Source organism: Emydura macquarii, unplaced genomic scaffold, assembly GCF_026122565.2.
Source record: "Emydura macquarii macquarii isolate MOO-44397 ecotype Brisbane River unplaced genomic scaffold, CSIRO-AGI_Emac_v2 contig_2768, whole genome shotgun sequence".
Classification (NCBI taxonomy): domain Eukaryota; kingdom Metazoa; phylum Chordata; order Testudines; family Chelidae; genus Emydura; species Emydura macquarii.
Genome location: NW_027132905.1, coordinates 28,262,689 through 28,282,351, shown reverse-complemented (window position 1 = coordinate 28,282,351; position 19,663 = coordinate 28,262,689). Strand labels below are relative to the sequence as shown.

General features: G+C 37.7%; 1 protein-coding gene across 4 annotated transcripts in view; it reads right to left on the bottom strand.

Moving 5' to 3' along the window:
- CTNNA1 (catenin alpha 1) overlaps positions 1–19,663 on the bottom strand; it is a 200,290-nt gene that overhangs the window by 63,213 nt on the left and 117,414 nt on the right. For all 4 annotated transcript variants that reach the window (XM_067566787.1, XM_067566788.1, XM_067566789.1 and 1 more), the window contains exons 8-9: positions 12,007–12,087; positions 11,095–11,247 (exon numbers count right to left, since the gene is read on the bottom strand). In XM_067566787.1, coding sequence (XP_067422888.1) covers positions 11,095–11,247; positions 12,007–12,087 — 234 coding nt within the window. The remainder of the gene's footprint in view (positions 1–11,094; positions 11,248–12,006; positions 12,088–19,663) is intronic.

The window sequence follows — 19,663 nt, the reverse complement described above, 5'->3', positions numbered from 1 at the left end:
GATGCTGGAAAAGCAGGATGATCTTGGGAGACTTAAGTTCTATTTGCAGCTCTGGCAGGCTTGCCCAAGGTCCAAGTCATTTTCTGTGTGATTTTCGTAATCTGTATCTACAACGTTGTGCAGTCATGACCTTTACATATAGGTAGTGCCCTGAACCCAAATAAGTTACATCTCTAACATGTACGCAAGAGGTATGTTTCAATCATTCCTGAAGCCAAGTGGCTCACTGTGGGGGTGGGGGGGTTGCACCTCCAGGTGATTTCTGAGCAAGTTTGAAACCATTTTCCAGGCATCTACTTTTTAAAAAACAGATTGTAAGCTTTCATTTTAGAAACAAGTTATGTTTCTAGCCCTTCTGTTGAAAATAACCTTTAACTGCAGCAACTGGATTCAGTTGAGATATAGCACTGGCTTATGCATAAATCATGAAATTTTTAATAAAATGTGTATATACTGGTATATAAATTACCACATAAGGCTTTTTGGGGCAAGGATTCTGGGAGAAGTGTGAAAATTACTGCAGGAAATGGGGTATAGGAAAGAGTGGATGATTTTGAGGTCATAGATGGAAAAATTTTACCAATCCCTGCAATAGATTAATGGAGAAGGAAACACCAAAATTTCACTCTTTTAATTAAAAAAAAAAAATTAAAAAAAAATTGTAATTTGATTCTCACTGAATAAGTCCTCACTGACAATGGGGAAATAAACTCTACATGCAAGAGCCTAATGTCCCAAGAAAAGCTGCCTAAGTAATCCCTTTCAATAATCAGCATAGTCCCTTCAGCTAAGAAACTGATGCTTGTGAAACAGCACACAAGAGGGCTCTGCTTCCTGGTCTTACATCAAGGCTTCTTTGAAGTGAAGGCTTTAAGATAAAATCCCACCTAAGAGTAGAACACACTTGTTACAAGAGTACTGGAGAGACAGTTTACACCAAAAAAAAGCAAAAGTTATTCAGTATTTTTAAATATTAGGAACATTCTCCATCCCAAAATATCCTTCAGCAGATCTTGTGTCAAGTCCATGGCATTTCTAGGCAGCAAATGTCTACTGCAAGCATCCATCAAGGACTTCTTTCTAATGTACCTTTTAACTGCAATCACTACAATCCCTTTTTTAAAAGGGAAATAAGTCTTCCTATTAAATTGCATAGTAACAAACTTAAAATTATTGACTTTTGCCTTTCTGACTTATTAAAAATGTTGTGTATAAAAGTTCTTTCCTTCCTCAACATTTACTGGTGTTTCACTTTTGAAATAGGAATTGAACCACTGAAGTTGATTACAAAGTTGTCTCCTGAGACTTAGTGGACGTGCGCCAAAATGTTCGTCTGGTCACAGTCCAGCTGTTATGGTAATACATGCATGTAAAAATTATTGAGAAGGAAAAGGAAAATTAGCCAAGCAATGACAGACAGCTTTGGTTGGAATGGAAGCCACGCTTCAGAATAGTCTAGTGAGGGGACTGAAGAGCCACACACTGAGCCTGAAGATTCTGCTGTCTCCTTGAAGGAGCAAATAGTCGGTTCTGCTGTAGACACGATGGATAAAAATCAGCGATTTACGTTACAAAAATGGATGTTTTGGGGGTATTAGTTAGCATCTGCTACTGACCACCAAATCACAGTAAAGAACAGGATGACTGCTTTCTTATGCACCTATGTATAATGTGTAGGGGGAAAAACCTGTTAACCTGGGACTTCAATTTGAGTGACATATACTGAGGTCTCATGCTGTCAATAATAAAACATTCTTGAAAATTCTCATTACAGATGACAATTTCCTACCTTAAGAATTGCCGTAGTCAACATGGGGGTATTCTTTATTAGACCTTGTCTTAACAAATAAAGAGGACCTGATCACAGAACTGAAAATGAGTAGATAGAACTAAAAATAAGTGGTAGCTTAGGTATAAGTGATCATAACTTGATCACATTTATAATGTGCAAGCAGAATAAAGCCCAGACCAGTAACACCACACGCACACAGAGCTTTAAAGGGCCAATTTCAGAAAACTGAAAACAATTATGAGCCAAATCAGCTGGGAGGAAGAATCTAATCAGAAAAATGTGAATGATAATTGAGACTCATTTAAGAACCCCTTATTAAATGCCCCAAAAGCCACAATTGAGAAAGAAGGCTGTGCTGGATAAAAATATGACCTGATTTAGAAGGGAAATGAAGGCCGCTATACAAAATTAAAAAAATACATAACAAATGGGGGAAAAGGGAAGCCAATAACAAACAAATCAGAAGTTGGGAATTGTAAAAAAACTGATAGAGAAGCAAAGACACACAAGCAGAAACGTAGGGCCAGCAGAGTTAGATAGTAAGGAGTTTAAGTATATTAGGGACAAAACAAAAAACACTGACACTGTTACTAGATGGAAATGGTAGAATCATCATAATAATGCAGGAAAGGCAAAAGCATTCAATTAATATTTCTGTTCTGTATTTGGGGAAAACCAGATTATACAGTCTCATCATTTGGTGAGGATAACACTCTTTCCATTCCACTAGCATCTCTACAGAATGTAGCATTAGCGAAGTTAGACATTTTTAAGTCAGCAGGTTCAGATAACTTGTGCCCCAGAGTTTTAAAAGAGCTGGCTGAGGAGCTCACTGGACCATAAATGTTGATTTTTCAGTAAGTTTTGTAGCACTGGGGAAGTTCCAGAAGACCGGAAGAAAGCTAGCATGCCAATTTCTAAAAAGGGTAAACAGAATGACACAGGTTAAGTATAGGCTTGTCAACCTGACATTGATCCCGGACAAGATAATGGAGCAGCTGATACAGGACTAGATTCATACAGAATTAAAAGAGGGTAAATAATGCAAATCAACATAGGTTTAGCTCAGTACTGCACAACACTGATTAAAAAATGAGAATGATAAAAAAGTAACATGGCACACATGAAATGGATCAAAGTCTGGCTAATTGATGCCTCTCAAATGTAGTTGTAAACAAGGAATTGTCATCAAGCAGGTATGTTTCCAGTGCGGTGCCACAGGGGTAAGTTCTTGGCCCTATGCTATTTAACATTTTTATCAGTTACCTGAAAGAAAACAATACCACCACCAATAAAGTTTGCAGGTGATAAAAACTGAGGGGAATGGTAAATAATAAAAAGGATAGGTCACGGAATCTGAGCAATCTCAGTTGCTTGGTAAACTGGGCACAAAGAAACAATGTGTTTTAATATAGCTAAACGTAAGCATATACCACTAGGAACAAAGAATTAGCTGTACCTACAGAATGGAGCACTATCCTAAGAAGCAGTGACTCTCAAAGATTTGGGGGCTATGGTGGATAATCAGCTGACCATGAACCCTCAGTAAGACACTGTGACCAAAAGAGTTAATGTGATCCATAGGATGCAAAAATAGGGGAATCTCCAGGAGTAGAGCGGTTATTTCATCATCTATTTAGCACAGTGGTGTAGCTGCTGCTGGAATACTGTGTCCAGTTCTGATGTCCACAACTCATGAAGGATGATGATAAATTGTAAAGGTTCAGAAAAGAGCCACAGGAATAATTAAAAGATTAGAAAACATGCCTTACAATGATAGACTCAAAGAGCTCAATCTATTTAGCTTAACAAAGAGAAGGTTAAGGGATGACTTGATTATAGTCTAAGTGTCTACATGGGGAACAAATATTTAATAATGGGCTCCTCAATCTAGCAGACAAACGTATAAACAATCCAAGGGCCAGCAGTTAAAATGAGAGAATTTCAGACAGGAAATAAGAAAGTTTTGACATTAAGGTTAATTAACCACTGGAATGATTTTAAAAGGCTTACGGTAGAGTCTCCGTCACTGATACTTTTTAAATCTCAGTATACTGAAGCCTATATATCCACAGCCTTAAACTTCAGAGAAATTCTTGCTGCATTGCTGATGCTGTCTAAATTTGGAAGGCACTTCAAGAGACATTGAAGAAAGAAATACCTCACCAGAAAGTTAAACTGCAGGCAATAAAGAAGCGAATGGATTAAGCACTAACTCCACCTCATTTTCTTGTGAACATTGTCAACCCCAGATATAACGATAGATGCCTAACTTCTGAAGAAGATGATGCTGCCATGGCATAGGCATCTCAAAATCACTCCTCAGTTAACGCCAGGGCTGGAACAAAACCATTTAAACAGTACATGTTTACTGATGATGTTTTGAACAAAGTCACTCTCCTGAATTGGTGGAAATTATAAGCCAGGCACCTTGAAACAGAGTTCCTTCAGTTGCTAAGCCAACTTTTCATAGCAGTAGCTTTCTCGGCAGGCACAAAGACAATATTTTCATCATTTGGTATTATTCATTCAAAGCTAAGAAATCGACTGGGAGTTGAAAAAGCAGGAAAACTTGTATCTCTGTTTCAGTCTATGAATAAAAATGACAGTGGGAGTGGGGAAGATGAAAGCTAGTTGTAGAAGATTTAAGGACAGCGTACGTTTAGTGTTGTGATGACTTATCTGTTAAGAGTTAATAAAATCTGAAATTTAAAAAAATAGTTTAATAAAATATAAGTGCTATTTGTGTGTGTGAGAGAGAGAGATTTAGTTCTTACCATTCCTAATGTACTGCTGCTGCATCTGCAGCTTGACACAGGTAGTGGGTATTATGTACTATTTCCTAAATTAATAAAAATCAAGTTATCTAAACAATTACACAAACTATACCCTCCTAGATGTTGTAAAATGCTATATTGAGTTGTAAATTAACATGTTTTAGTGATCAGATTTGCATCATTGTTTAAGAAATATGTGAAGAAGTATGCGTGGGAAACTTGATTTAAATCAATGATTTAAATTGCCTTGATTTAAATCAATCCATCCTGATTCAAGATTGGATGTTCTTAAAAGATACGTTCTAGGAAATATTTTGGGGAAGTTCTATGGCTGGTGTTAAACAGGAGGTCAGGTCACAATGGTCCCTTCTGGCCTTGAAATCTATGAATTTACATTAAATAAAAGAAAAATAAATCTATTTAAAATTAAATTTGAAATTGACAATCTAAATTAATATATTAAAATAATTTAAATTAAAAACAAAAATATTAAGCAGCACGTCTGATGCCAAATTTTAAAGTGAGGTAAACCAATGAACGGGTGGAAGTCACTGGCTAAGTACTTGGAATAAGAGTTTGTTGAAATGCTAAACCATTGACAATAGTGTCTTCTGCACATACAGAGACTGGTTCACTTCAATTACTAGTTCATTCAAACTAAAAAAAACGATAGAGAGCTGAAAATGCAATAAAGTTTATTTTCTTTTTCTAATCTATGAATAACAGCTAGATGTATGGATGAAATTTACTAGTTCTAAAATCTTGAAGGACATGGTGATCTAGAAACAATCAGTTCAATTCACTAACTAACTACACTTTAATAAATCAGTTTTAAATGCAAAGCATTGATACACATTTTTTCTTGTGTCCAGCACATTTAAGGTAGTTTTATTTAGTAAAAAACTTGAATTTCCACCCAAACAGAGTTTGACACAAAAAGTAAAAAATTAATCTAATAAATCAGAATCATCATTCATTTTCTAACAAAAATGTAAAAAATAAATTAATCTGAATAAATGTAAGTTAATTGCTTAAATAAATATGCAGAGATCGTGTACCCTCTCTAGCAAGTTTAGTAGCAAACAGTGTAAATTAGGCTATATTTAGTTGCAATCAACATATTTTAATGGTTACCAACCAAAGAAAATCAACTTTTCTTTAGGAAAATAACTAAAAAGTACAAATGCACAACATGATTAAAATGATTACTTAAATTATGGTTTTCTGCTTGCTGATTTAAATCACAATTAAAATTGGTGATTTAAATCACTGTGCTTCAAGTTAATCCACCCTGGCTGTAGGTTTGACTACCAAGGCTACTGAAGATGAGGGAGAAAGAGTAACCTCTTATAAGTTTAGTTAGGGATTTTATAACTTGCAATTCAACTTAATTTCTGCAGGACTTCTGTGTCACCTTAACAGATTTGTTCTCAAAGTAACTTCTATTGATACTCAATTTTTTTTGTGTTAATTTCACTATAAATGCAGGGTAAAACAGATAGCTAATTTCATGAGTTAACAGTGATTTTGAAAGCCATCTGAAGCATGCTATTCAGTACGGTAAGAGGAAGTGAGGCAAGCCACACAAAGCCCTCAAATTAAAAGAAGGCAGTTAGTTCCCCTCTACTGAAATTGAGTCACCAAACTGAATTGGGCATACAACTGAAGCTCTTTGGGGCATAGAAACTTTTGTTTATCTGTGAAGCACAGACCACAAGTGTGCCAGATTTTGTGGGATGTTCCATTTTGGTTGAATCCAGCTGCCCGTTCTGCTGGGAGGACAGAAGAACGTGCAACAAAATAAACTTAGCCTATGGAGCCAGGAGTTCAAACCTCACCTCTACTATACACTTCAAAACCCTTATTATTGATCAAGGATGTGTAGCCCCCACCACAGAAGGCAGTCAAGTATCTTCCCCCACTAAAAAAAGAAGTTGAAAAGCTACACAAAGTCACTTCAGGGAGAGCCGAGACCAGACACAGGTATCAAATATGACAGATCCAAGTTTCATCCACATTGCTTTTCAAAATGAAATTGCCAGACTTATGTGCTCAGCTATATGGAACTACTGCTTTAGCTCCTAGACAATACTTCCATCCTGGAGCCAAAAACAGAACCCAAGATTCCTAAATCCCCATTGTTCTCCAGAAAATAGTTGTGTAAATCACTGGCAGAATGTGTATTGCAGCCTCCTCTCAGCACTTTGTGGCTGGTCCACAAAGAAGATGACTGTTACTCCCATAGGTCAAGTGGTAGAGGTCCGTGCCAGGATTCTGAAAGTCCAGGTGTAAAGCCTGCTAGTGATCCATGTGGGGATTTCTTAAGGTGGCATATAGTGGAATTTGTTTTTCCAGGTTTTTTTTTTTTTTTTTTGAAAAAAATGCTCTATTTAATTCACATTAAGAAATATAACCTTAATAATGAACTTTACATTTAAAAACCATTTTAAATGTGTCCATTATAGCATGAGGCACAACACAACTCAGGTGTTCCACCTTTCTGTGATGTCACATTGATTTTGTGTGTCACCCAATGGCAGATCTGAAGACAAAGTTATGATAAAGTACCATGCACACACACACTACAGTATATAAACAGAGGTAGCCACATCTAGTCTCACTAAATAGGATGTCTTCTTCTGAAACCTTTTAATTAACCTCCTGTTGTACTATTGTTTTTGAAGATGTATTTAGATTCCCTCCCTCCCCCCCGCACAACAGCAGAATCTTAAAACAGCCTTACATAGTAACTATCAGATGAGACAAACAGCTCATTCTGTTCAAGATGTCTTCAAGAAGGGTCTTAATTAAAACGCAGTCCTAAAGAAGTTAAGTTTCTTCCTTTACAGGCAAACTTACACTACACATGATCCTGCAAAGGCTCTCTATTCATACTAGGAAAAAGAAAAGATGTTTGGAAACTAATGTTTCTAATATAGTGTGAAGAGGTTTGTAAAAATCTAGGCTATACCTACATTGCATCGCAGTGCAGACTGGGGGGAGGGGGGAAGAGAGATAACTGAACAGTGCACCAAAATATTGTGCTTTCAATGCACCATGTGGACTCTGCTGGAGCAAACTAAAAATAACCTACTAGGTTGATGTCAGCATGGTCCTCCTTCAAACAGGACAATGCTAGCATGAGCGAAGTACCTTTTAATTCATGCCAGCTGCATGTCCATGCAGTGCAGTTAAAGCACAACATTTTGGTGGGCTCTGCAATTCACACCCCTGTAGTTCACAATGCAGTGCATTGTAAACAAGCCCCATATATCACGTTACTCTACAGGTGTAGCTACACTTTGGAAAGCAAGTGATTACCAAAGATCTCCGATGCATTGCAGTAGCACATCATATTAAGAGAGCCTTTGACTCCAGTAAGAAGTGTTCTGTTTAATGCATACTTGCACAAGAGCATTCTTTCTTGAAGGACAGAACGTATGACTACATAGACGCTCCCAAAAAATTGATTCGCAGCTTTGTGTTTAAACACAAGTAAAGTCAATAATCACTCGTGCTGAGACGGACAGCTGCTCAGTGCTCTTCAAGTCTATCCAGAACTGTCTGGCATAACTACAGTAGTATAATTATACCTTTAGAGCTATGCTGATGTAACTCCCTGAATGGATGCTATTCTGGAATAGAAGTGACTTATTCCCTTACTATTGAGCCAAAGAGGGAAGACAAAAAGTTAGCATTATTTCATCTTTTTAAGAAAATGCTATTAAAACTACATTAAAGCTGCAACACTGAGGATACAAAAGACAAGAAGTGCCAAATTTAAATTTAAAGTTACTGTTTTTGGCTTCGTGTTTCAGCTACAAAGTAGCCCCTATTCAACTTTTGTTGGCATTTGGCTTTATAACCAAATGAGTGAATATACTGAAGTATGAATTATCTGCAAGGAGTACTTCAGAGAGCCACCATGCTGTATGTTTTTGCCTCTGACATGCATGATTTGCAATATTTTGGAAAGCTCCCCCAAGTTTCTGAATACCCTCATATCACTATTTAGATGCATTTGTCTACAGTGAGCTCTGGCTGGAGAGAAGTACCACAGCATGTTTATCAAGCTTATCAATTTCCTTTGATATACATCATAAGGTGATTTCCAGATTCCAAAACTGCATAAAGAAGTTCCACACTTCAGGAGGAGTGAGATTTTATAAAGGATAATTGCCATCAGACAATTACAGTTAAGCACTTCACATATAATCAAATAAGCATAATGTATGGAGAATCTTTATACCAAGTACCAACCAAAAACAAAAGGGGCTTTAGGGGGCACCAAGATCACTGAATAAGCCAATAAGCCAAAGGTATTAAGAGGAGGTCAGGGAATTGAGATTGCCCTGGCAACCTAAATTCATTCCCCTTGCTTTATTTATGAATAGTACCTCCAAACAGCTTAACTATATGTTAACTATTTAAAGGTAAACATTGCCTTGTGTGATTCCTGTGCTGAAAGCCCTTACAGTCTATCTAATGTGTAGGTGCGATGATCCCAAGAGTACCTTAAAGTAGTAAGAAAATGGCATGCTGAATTAATGCAAGAGTCAGATCAATGAAAGATTGACAATTGCCTTGTTCTCAAAGAAAAATAAATACTTTGTGTTGTGTGAAAGTACCCAAGATTAGCCTAAAAGTCACATGAACTCATTTGTAGTTCAACAGCAAAGTGGCATTATTATACAGTACATTTTGATCAGCATTTGCTTTTTTTTGGCTGCAGTTGAGATTAATGGTGAAAATTAATCATTCAATTGATCAACGTGACAGTATGTAAATACACAGAACAGAACTTTTCAAGGTTTGGCAAAAACTAACTATGCATAAGCAGTAAACAATTACAACTATGGATTTATGTTCCTTTATAATTGTGTTTGCAACACTATAAAACTGGAAGTGTGAATAATAAGGCAGCAGGTTAATATTACTAAGACATACACAGTAAAACCCAGAATGAACTTGAATCTTTTTCTTTACTGCAATACCAGTTGCCAAAGACTAACTTTCATGATAGACTGACTTCTCATGTATTTTAATTAAAACAGGTAAGTCCGCCATTTAAGTTAGTATTGTTCAAAAATGGTTGTACAGACAGGAAAAGTTTAACTTTGATGGCTTATATTTTCAATGAATATTCTTATGTCGATCTTATCTAAGGCTTTTGCATCCAAATTCTTCTTTTTGTAGTGTTCATTCCGCAAGCCTTTGCATAAAGCCAATTTCACCTATCAATAATAAATGTTTCAATGATCTTTACATCAACATATATTTTAGGCTCAATTCACAGACATGAAGGAGACAGTGATTACTCATGTCTCTGCTTAGAACGATCTCAGTTAGTGTAGTACACCCAGACAAACAACAAATCCACAATATTGAAATTACAACTTTCCAAAACCTTCCCAATATGGTTAGAAAATACAATGCATCTCTTTATGCAGTATGCGATCACTAGAAACATAAGCCACGGCAAAAGAAACTGTTGTATCACCACTTACACAAATGAGTTAGTCTTTAGAAAACTGTCTGCATTCAGGTTTATACTTAGGCTTGACAGGATTTGAGCTCAAAATCAATAGATTTCAGTAAACATCAATTTCCGCTGACATGCTGAAATTGACGAAAAAATTTCATAACTGTTGGCAGGAGTGCAGCCTCCCCCATTTATGCCTGCAGGGACTAGGTGTCACCAGCCCCATGGCAGCACAGACCCTGCGCTGCAGCCACACTGTCACAGGAGCGAGTGAGCGGATCCATGATAGTGGAACTGCAGCACTCTCTGTGCTGCCATAGAGCCAGTGATCCCTGCAGGTGCAAGATCATGGTAGGGCAGAGCCAAGACACCCTGCGCCCCAGGCAGGGCTGGGAGGAGAACGACTCCCCAGCCACAGGAAAAGCCTGCCCACTGCTGAATAGCTCAGACCCCAAGCAGGAGCCATTCAAGTAGTTGGGTAGCCTTCCCTGTGGCCCAGAACTCCTCCTCCTCACAGCCTTAGCCAGGGGTCTTTGCTATGTCCAGTCAACAGCTTTATTCACAACTGAAGGGATCAGGTGTCATCAATCCTCACAGCTGTTCAGGGAGCCTTCTGAAGCTCTGCTGTCATGGCCCCACTCGTCAGCCATGAGTGTAGGAGCCATCTCCAGGCAGGCACTGTTCAGCAGCACACTGTGGCCAGGGGCTCATTGTCTTTCTCACAGCACTGGCTGGGAGGCCTCTGATCCATCAGGCCAGGACTGCAGCCTCTTGAGCCCCACTGTCTTGGTCCCCTCAACTATGCAGAGAGGCCTCTGTACCCCCAGTGTCAGCACTGCCCTAACCCTTGATTTCTAATAAAAAAAATTTTAAAGTTACAAAAAAATTAAAATTGCTGTTAATTGTTGACGTTAGAAAAAAACTGAATTATATCAAGCCTATTTATACCTAAAATGTGTTAACTGCTAGAATACAGTTTGAAAACAAAATAGAAATTAAGCTATAACTTAACTGCTAACTTCAATTGGTTTGTATAACCTTACCTCAATCAACTTATTGGCATGTTCACGGAAAACCTGTGCATATTCCTTAACTTCTTTTTCATTCCCATTCTTGGCAGCTTCAATCAATACTAAGAGTGGAACGTTTGTTTCCAGAAAAGAATCCGACACATGATCCATAACAGCTTTGCGGAGCTAAGAATTAAAATCAAAATTAGTTGGGTTTTTTTGGCATAAAGTTCAACTATTTTCCTGCATCTCATTAATGAGAAAGTGTTTGCCACAAAAAGGATCTTGAATATTTGTTTAACAATTGATCCCTCTGTTGCTATGCGTGACCAGGGCTTTCTCTATAGTGGCTGGCCACACAGTTTTTGCACCAATTTAACCAAATCGATTAAGTCAGTGCAACCCCTCATTTGGGCACATTAATATTGATTTTAAATATGTACATATTCATTTAGCTTCAGTCAGTAAATCTGTGCTTTTTCTGCTAAATATTATCAACATGCCATTAGTTTTGTGTTTAGTTCAATGTAAGGATTTTGAAAAATTAAAATAAATTCAACTCTCCTGTATATTTTGCTACATTCACATTTGGGTTTAAAGTAATTTTTCCCCCCTTTAATAGTGAATTGTCCCCAAGTGTCACCACTCTTGCTACAAATGTACTTGTTTGTAATTTGAGTCCAAACTGTTTTATTATAATTGAACATCTAAAATGTCTTCTTTGTAAGGGATTACAATTCAAAACCTAATATTGTCATGAGAACCAAGTGCTGCAGGCTTCCAGCTTTCAAGGAACTAGACAAGAAAAAAATGAGCATGACTACTGCCATTACAGAATATAAAGCACTCAGATAAACAAAACATTTCCAACAGGGAACATTCAGAATTGTATTATTTGTATAAACACTATTACTATATCACATTAATATTTTACTCATTCTGTACCTGTCTACGCAAGTCCCTGGTCTTTTTAGTCATTTTGTCTATTGCAGAGTTCAGCGCATCACTTCTTTCTTTGCGTCCAGCCTGGAAAAGAGGAGAGAGGCGAAGGTAAACAACAATATTTTATGTTGGACAGGAGATAAAATATAGTTGATTTATTCCTCCAATATTCACTTCTTTAAATAGGAAAAAAAGAAGCAGGATGTACCAATGCAAAGCTAAAAATGACCGTTGGATTCACCTCTCTACTCAAGCAAAGCTATTGGTATTTCTTAGGGGTCCCAAATCAGCTTTCTTTCCTCTACATTGTTTTCCTTAGAGGAACTATGGGGGGAGGGGGGAGTTCAGAGATCTAAGCAGCTTGACTCACTAAAAACTGATCCAAAAGCCTTGAAATCCAGTGTCTTGGGTCCCTTTTTGATCCATCTGGCAACCACACAGTTTCTTGTGATGGATCCACTCTGATTCAGACTTGCAGCATGTCCTGAGTAAGAGTTCTGCTTAAGCCCTGAAGACCTCCATCAGAAAGCATGAAAATCCCTGGCTCCTACTCTCACCTTAGTATTAAAAGGTGCAGACAGTACACACCCATTTGATGGATAACCTTCACTCAAACATTTTAAGTATTAAAATGGTTAGTCAAAAATGGTCACTAGTGGGACAAGAAGCATTCCCTAAAGAATTTCGCATTTCATACCAGCCATATTGAACAAGTCACATGTAGCCAAAACCATAAGCCACAATTAAGTACTTTTAAATACAGAAAGCTAAAAAAAGCATGTAAACGCCGCACAAATATCACGGATAAAAATCCACACCAACCTCAATACCAAAACCTATGTATGGAAGAGTGGAGGACTCCATGAGCCTATGGTACACAGCAGGGATCTATGCAGTGTTATGAAGCAGAAACAAGGTTACAACTTGGCTTTGTAGCAGACATAAGGCTGAGAGAATACTGAGCACAAATGTAATCATTTGTGCTAAGAAATTCTAACAATGAACTTAATACATATGGTTAATTGCAAATTCGGAATATACAGTACACAGCTTTCAACTAGCCTTGAAGCAACCACAGAGCAAATTTACAAATTTCTGCATGATGCTCAATGTAATTATACTACTGAGAGAAGAACACATTAGCCGCCATTAATGCATGTGTATGTGGCGAAAAGAACACATTAACCACCATTAATGTGAGTATATGCTAATTATCAAATGATAGGTTGGTTTGGAAGACTTGGATGGGCAGCTTTGAAATCTTAAACAAAGATCTAGTGTAGCTCTGCATAAAACAGATGTTAAGTGTTTGATGGGATTAAGCTAAACTGGGAACAGCGAAGCTGGTTTATTTTGATCACTATTAGTTACCACCCAGAGATAATCCAAGAGACATCAACTTCATGGATAACTGAACTGATTCTTTGTCACAAACAGGTTACAAGAAAAGGAGCACTGCAGATTCAAGTTACTACTGGAACAAAAATTAGCTATTCGTCTTGCTAGGGCCCCAATGCAGCCTTTAAAATATCTCACTACCACTGACACCACCTTTCCCCCCCTCCCAGCAAAAAACCAAACAAAAGTTTAATTTTTCTTCTGCATAACTTTTAAACATGAGAAAACATAAAAGTATAGTAATTAAAATAATTAAAGGTTACTTGTAGAGAGTTCAAACAGAAAAACGTCAAGTTCAAATAGCTCTGTTTTATTGCTTATGACATTATCTTTACCTCAACTAAAGCTTTCCATTGATATTTCAGATAAATTTAAACCAAACTAAAGAGACTAATAGCAAACTCTTCAGAAGAATAGTCACATGCTGGGATTCAGTTTAAGAGGAAGCCTAAACTCTGAATTTGCTAATTGTGCCTGTCTTAGGCTAGGCAACCTAAAAAATTAATCAATTTGTGTGTTAACATGGGAATAGATGTTTATGGCTCATTAATCAAAAGCAGACAACTCAGTGGCAGTTATTTACTGAAATCTGCATGATTTCACATGGTTTTCCAAGCTGCAACTGTTGTCAGTTGTTGGCTGCATGCGTGTTCTCTCTGTGTGCTGCACTGGCTCTGGCCAGATAGGACGTACAGCAGACTGTGATCGAACTGACCACAGACTTAGTTCAGTGATGAAGGTGCTCAGTCAGGATTTTGCCAACAAAGATAGTAACAGCACCCTATAGATTCTACAGGGATACTCAGACATGTATGCCCACATCAATGGACTTGGCTCAGTAAGCGTCAGGACTTCTCACTCCCACCTCAGCCAGACAAAGACACCCCCCCTCTGACTCCTCTCTTTTATACACTGATAAAAACAAGTTACATATACTCTATTTGTACCTGTTGGTTTGATCAAAACATCTCTATCCATTGCCCTCACCTTATCCTTATGAGGGGTCATTGTGTCTATCATCTTTGGGGAGTGTATTTACACCATAACTTGATATCAGAGTGTTCCGGCATGATCCTTCTGGAATGTGTTTATGCAAGTGTCCAGTGCCTAACACTTCTTAGGAGTGTGTTTTGGCAACCCTACCACATTCTCGTCAAGGTCATGTTCCGGACAGTGAACCCCCAAGCAGGCATGGCAGGTAACAGGGCCTGACTTTTGCTCACATCTTAACTCTTGCTAATTTGGCTTTATATCAGCGAAGCCTGACTTGTTTGGACCTTAGGCTTTATACCAGACCCTCACGTCTCAGGCTCTCTCCGACTACAGCAACATGATACTTCAAAAGCCAGCTTTGCAGCCATGACTCCTTGTTAAATAAAGGGCTATGTATTCTATACTATTTCACTTGAAGATAGAAACCCAAATATTTGTCTATTCCAGGAAGTGAAATTGAACTTCTCATTTATAGCCTCAAGTTGTTCCAAAATTAAAGAGAAACTGTAATATATTTCCAGTATGTTAGCTTTATCTAGCATTCTCGCCTTACAGTACATAGGCTCTAGATGATGCTGAATAAGACAGCTTTCACAGGATCTCTCTAATAGAACGATGCCAAATTTTGCCCCTCTGAGGGCTGCATTGGCAATTTGTCAGCAGCCAAAGGGCTGCTGTACCTACTTTGCGTAAAATGAAGCACATTTCAACTGCCCACCTCTTCAATTAAAAGGTACAGTTTGCAGAGACTACAGGTCCCAGCAACCAATTCACCACCTCACCGCAACCAGTGAAAGACGGAACACTGCACGTTGGGACGTGTAGCCTTGTTGGGCCATATCTGCATCAAAGCCACAGACTGCACTGGTAGAACTCCAGTGTAGTTCAGACTATATAAATTTAGTCTATAAATCATCATCTAGTCTGACCTTCTGTATAACCCAGGCCATAGAATTTCACCGAGTGACTCCTGCTTCCAGCCCAACAATTTGTAGTTGAACTAGAGCATGTTTAAAACATTCAATTATGATTTAAAGATGCCAAGTTATAGAGTTTACTATACCTGGGTATAATACCTTATTTCTACTTTCAACTTTAGGTGAAAAACAAATGTACTGATGACACTGCAGCACAAGAGCTCTACCATTAGTTTCAGTTATGCACTGATAGGAAGACTGACAAAAGTGAATCCTGACTATTACAGCTCCTCTAGTAAGATCAGTTAGCCAGAACTAACCTCTCGTACCTCACAGAAAAACATGAACTTTGTGGTCAACAGTAACAAAAGCTGCTAATAGGTCTAAAATTCAATATGGATATGTTGGCCATGTCCATCGTTAGATAATGAGCCACCACAGACCTGTCTAGTTTCACAAATCAAACTGGACTGCTGCATGACTCTGCTTTGAATTAAATCAGATTATAGAACATCATGATTAATCAATCAGTTAAAAATCAAGTGGATCATTTCTGATATCTTGGCAGAAAGAGGACTATCCTGACACAGATTTGAAATTATTCTTGATTTTGTAGAAATAGGAAAAATGGTAACAGCAATGGGTAGGAATATTTGTGTAAAATACAAGAAAGATTTCAGCTAACATATGTAACAGTACTCCCAAAAGGTTCAACAAAACTAGGATCCCTGTCAATCAGCTTCTGAAAGCTCCCATTAGAAAAAGGAAAAGCAATGTCAGCATCTACAGAATTCTGAGTTAAAAATACGTCACCACAGCCCTATTAGCTATTCTGGGTTGGGGACAACAGTTTGCTATTTGCAGATGGTTTGACTTTTTAAGAAATCAACATCTTCTGACAGCTGTGGGTCTGCCAACTTCATTCAAGAGGGGATTGTTTGTCATCATTTAGCTTTAAATGGGAGAAGGAAAAATTCATTAAAACTTTGTGAGGGGGAATCATTCATTTTGCTCAGTTACAAAGTGTTAGTTTTCTTAGCTGTACTTGGATAAAAAATGCTAATCAAGTTTTCCTAAACCAGTTAATATCTCACAAAATTTTATAACCAGCCTGTATGCTAAAAGCATAGCACAGAAAGTAGATGGTGGTGGCCAAGGGAGGGATGACAACTTAAAGCAGCAAGGATTGCCAATGTGTATTAATATATGATAATTACCCAGAAACCCATTTCTTTGCTGGCCTGAGTGTAGCAATGGTTTTTTAAAAAGAACTCCAAAGTATAAGAAGGGTTGGTTAAATTACAATATCCTAAAGTAGTACAGTAGTGTGCAAACTAGGGCTGTCAAACAACTAAAAAATAATTTTTTAATCACGCAATTCATTGTGATTAGTCATGATTAATTGCAGTTTTAATCGAATGTTTAGTGTATCTGGCATGTAAATATCTTGCAATGCCGGCTACAATAGTTCCATGCTAACGCCTATTTTCACTTTCAGGTGACATTAAGAAGCGGGCAGCATTACCTCCCATAAAATTAAACAACTTGTCTGTCTTAGCATTTGGCTGAACAAGAAGGATGACTGAGTGAACATGTAGTCTCTAAAGTTTTACATTGTTTTGTTCTTGAGTGCAGTTATGTAACAAAAATTCTGCATTTAAAAGTTGCACTTTCACAAAAAAGAGTACAGTACTTGTATGTGGTGAATTGAAAAATACTATTTCTTTTGTTTCTTTTTACAGTGAGAATACTTGTAATAAAATATAAAGTGAGCACTGTAGACTTTGTATTCTGTGTTGTAATTGAAAATCAATATATTTGAAAATATAGAAAAACATCCAAAAATATTTATAATAAATTTGAACTGGTATTCTATTATTGTTTAACAGTATGATTAAAACTGTGATTGTGATTCATGTTTTTAATAATTTGTTTTGAGTTAATCGCTTGAGTTCACTGTGATTGACAGCCCTAGTGCAAAGCCAAGCCACTTCCTTCACCTCATCTCTCAGATATTTAAAAAAGATCTGCAATGAGAGCTCATAACTAAGATAACGTTGCTTTTAATATTTGAACTAAAGTATTTTGACTGGTAGACAAACATCAACTAATTAAATCAAAACTATATTTAATGGAATCTATTTTGAGAGAGGACTTTTCTTTTTTTAGAATAGATAGCTTGTCTTGTGAATTGTAGAGAGAGCAAATTGGTAATATGCAAAATGCCCCAGTCAGAATTAGTGAGATTCTTTCCTAAGATCAGTGTTTGGCATGCCTTCCTTTTGGCCAGCCAGTACTGAAGGAAGTTTTACATAAAAGTATACCTCCAGATTCAGCAATTTCACCATGAAATGTTAGGACAGCTCATTTCTCTGGCAGTGCTCAGGCTACCGAGGTTTGGCAGATACTTTGGTAACTTATCCAGTGTTTGAACAGTTTCCATAGCACTTTACTTACACCTGGGTCTAATAAGGATAACCTTCCACACACTCCTTCATTATCCTAGCATACTGATTGTAAACAATTCTAGATTGTAAATAGTGCGTTGACCTGACTGAATTTGCAGGGTGTATGTGTGGCGGGGAAGGGAGGACGAGTAAAAAAATGCAATAGATTTTTCAAATCTGGAGTTTAAAGATTCTGTATCTTTGCGTACACCTCTAATTTCTTTATACACTACATGTAAGGTACCTGCTAATACTAATCTACAGCTCACCAAATATACTTCAGAGAGCTCACTCCTGCATACCATCACCTCTTTGCTCCAGCAAGAATCTTACTTTTTGTCAGCCACCCCCAAAATCTCTCTGTGGTACTCTTGCTCTGTCCCAGGTGTCACCCCCCATAATGGCTTTGTAATTCTCCAAGAGCAATATGAAGGAAGTCTTTGTCTTTGGTTACTCTTGTTTGAACTGGTATACCGTGGAAGGGTTTAAAATTTGCAACTGTTGCCCAGTAAAATAGGTTGTTTAAAAAAAAAAAAAAAAAAAAATCACAGGTGACTGAAGATTCATTAAACAGCCAACATCTTCATGTAATTTTGTACCTAGGAAGTCAAATTAAAATGATATATAAAGCCTCTTTTCCCCAGCTGCTCACTTTCAACTTCATCTGAAGAGCCCTTTATGTAGTCAGAGTAAGTCTAGAACCTGATACGTTTGGAGGAAGATTATGCATCAAGCTTATGTTTTTGTTTCTGCTTTTTGCACATTCTCCCTTTCTTTTTAAAGAAATCCAATTTGACCATAGTATATTCAAGCAACAGTGTGTGCATAGCAATGCTATTACCACCTCCATATTTTTCCAAACCTTTGTGCTAATTTTCTTTGCCTTATAGCTGCATCAACAAAGTAAGGAGATCCTTGTCTTCACCTTTTTGACAAAGAGCAGTAGCTAATATTCACTTATATAAAGCTGAAGTACCAATGTCCAACAAAAGTTAGTTAAGTAATTTTTTTAGATAGAACATCAGTGTTCTTTCCAATCACATCATGCCATACACTAGTAGCAAATATCTCCAATGTCTGGTGATGGGACGCTAGATGGGGCAGAACTCTGCGTTACTACAGAGAATTCTTTCCCAGGTGTCTGGCTTGTGGGTCTTGCCAACATGCCCAAGGTTTAACGGATTGCTATATTTGGATTGGGAAAGGAATTTTCCCCTGGATCAGACTAGCAGAAACTCTGGGGTTTTTGTTGCCTTCCTCTGCAGCATAGGGCACAGGTCACTTGCAGGTTTAAACTAGAGTAAGTGGTGGATGCTCTGCAACTAGAAGTCTTTAGATCTTTATTTGAGGTCTCCAGTAACTCACCAGAGGTCAGGGGTCTATTATAGGAGGGGCCGGGTGGCCTGCGCTGTGCAGGTGGTCAGACTAGATCATCATGATGGTCTCTTCTTACTAAAGTTTATGAGTCTATGTACTTTTCTAGCGGGTTCCTTTATCACAGCACCCAGTTCTTTTGAAAAAAATCAAAGGTGTACAGTGAAACAGAATTCATGTGAGACCTTTTTGGACCGCTAGTTTTACTAGGAGAGAAACACTGTTTACCTCCTCCCAAATTACACCCCCTTTCAACCTTTGCAGCAAAATGTTTGTTACTGGAGAAGCCAGTAGATGGCACTGCTACTCAGTCTTAAATGAGTTTCTTAGCATGCAAGCAAATTTTCAGTCTTAGAAGTAGTGCTATGTTGTTAGTTTTGCAAGATGCAGGAGATTATTCTCTGCCTTTAACTAGAGTCAATTTGGAGGCACAGTGGCCCCCTGGGATGTGGCCTGAGATTCCTGAAAGAAGGGACTGCCTGCATGCTGTTTGTGACCATCTCTGTTCCATGACCCATATATGTGAAAATA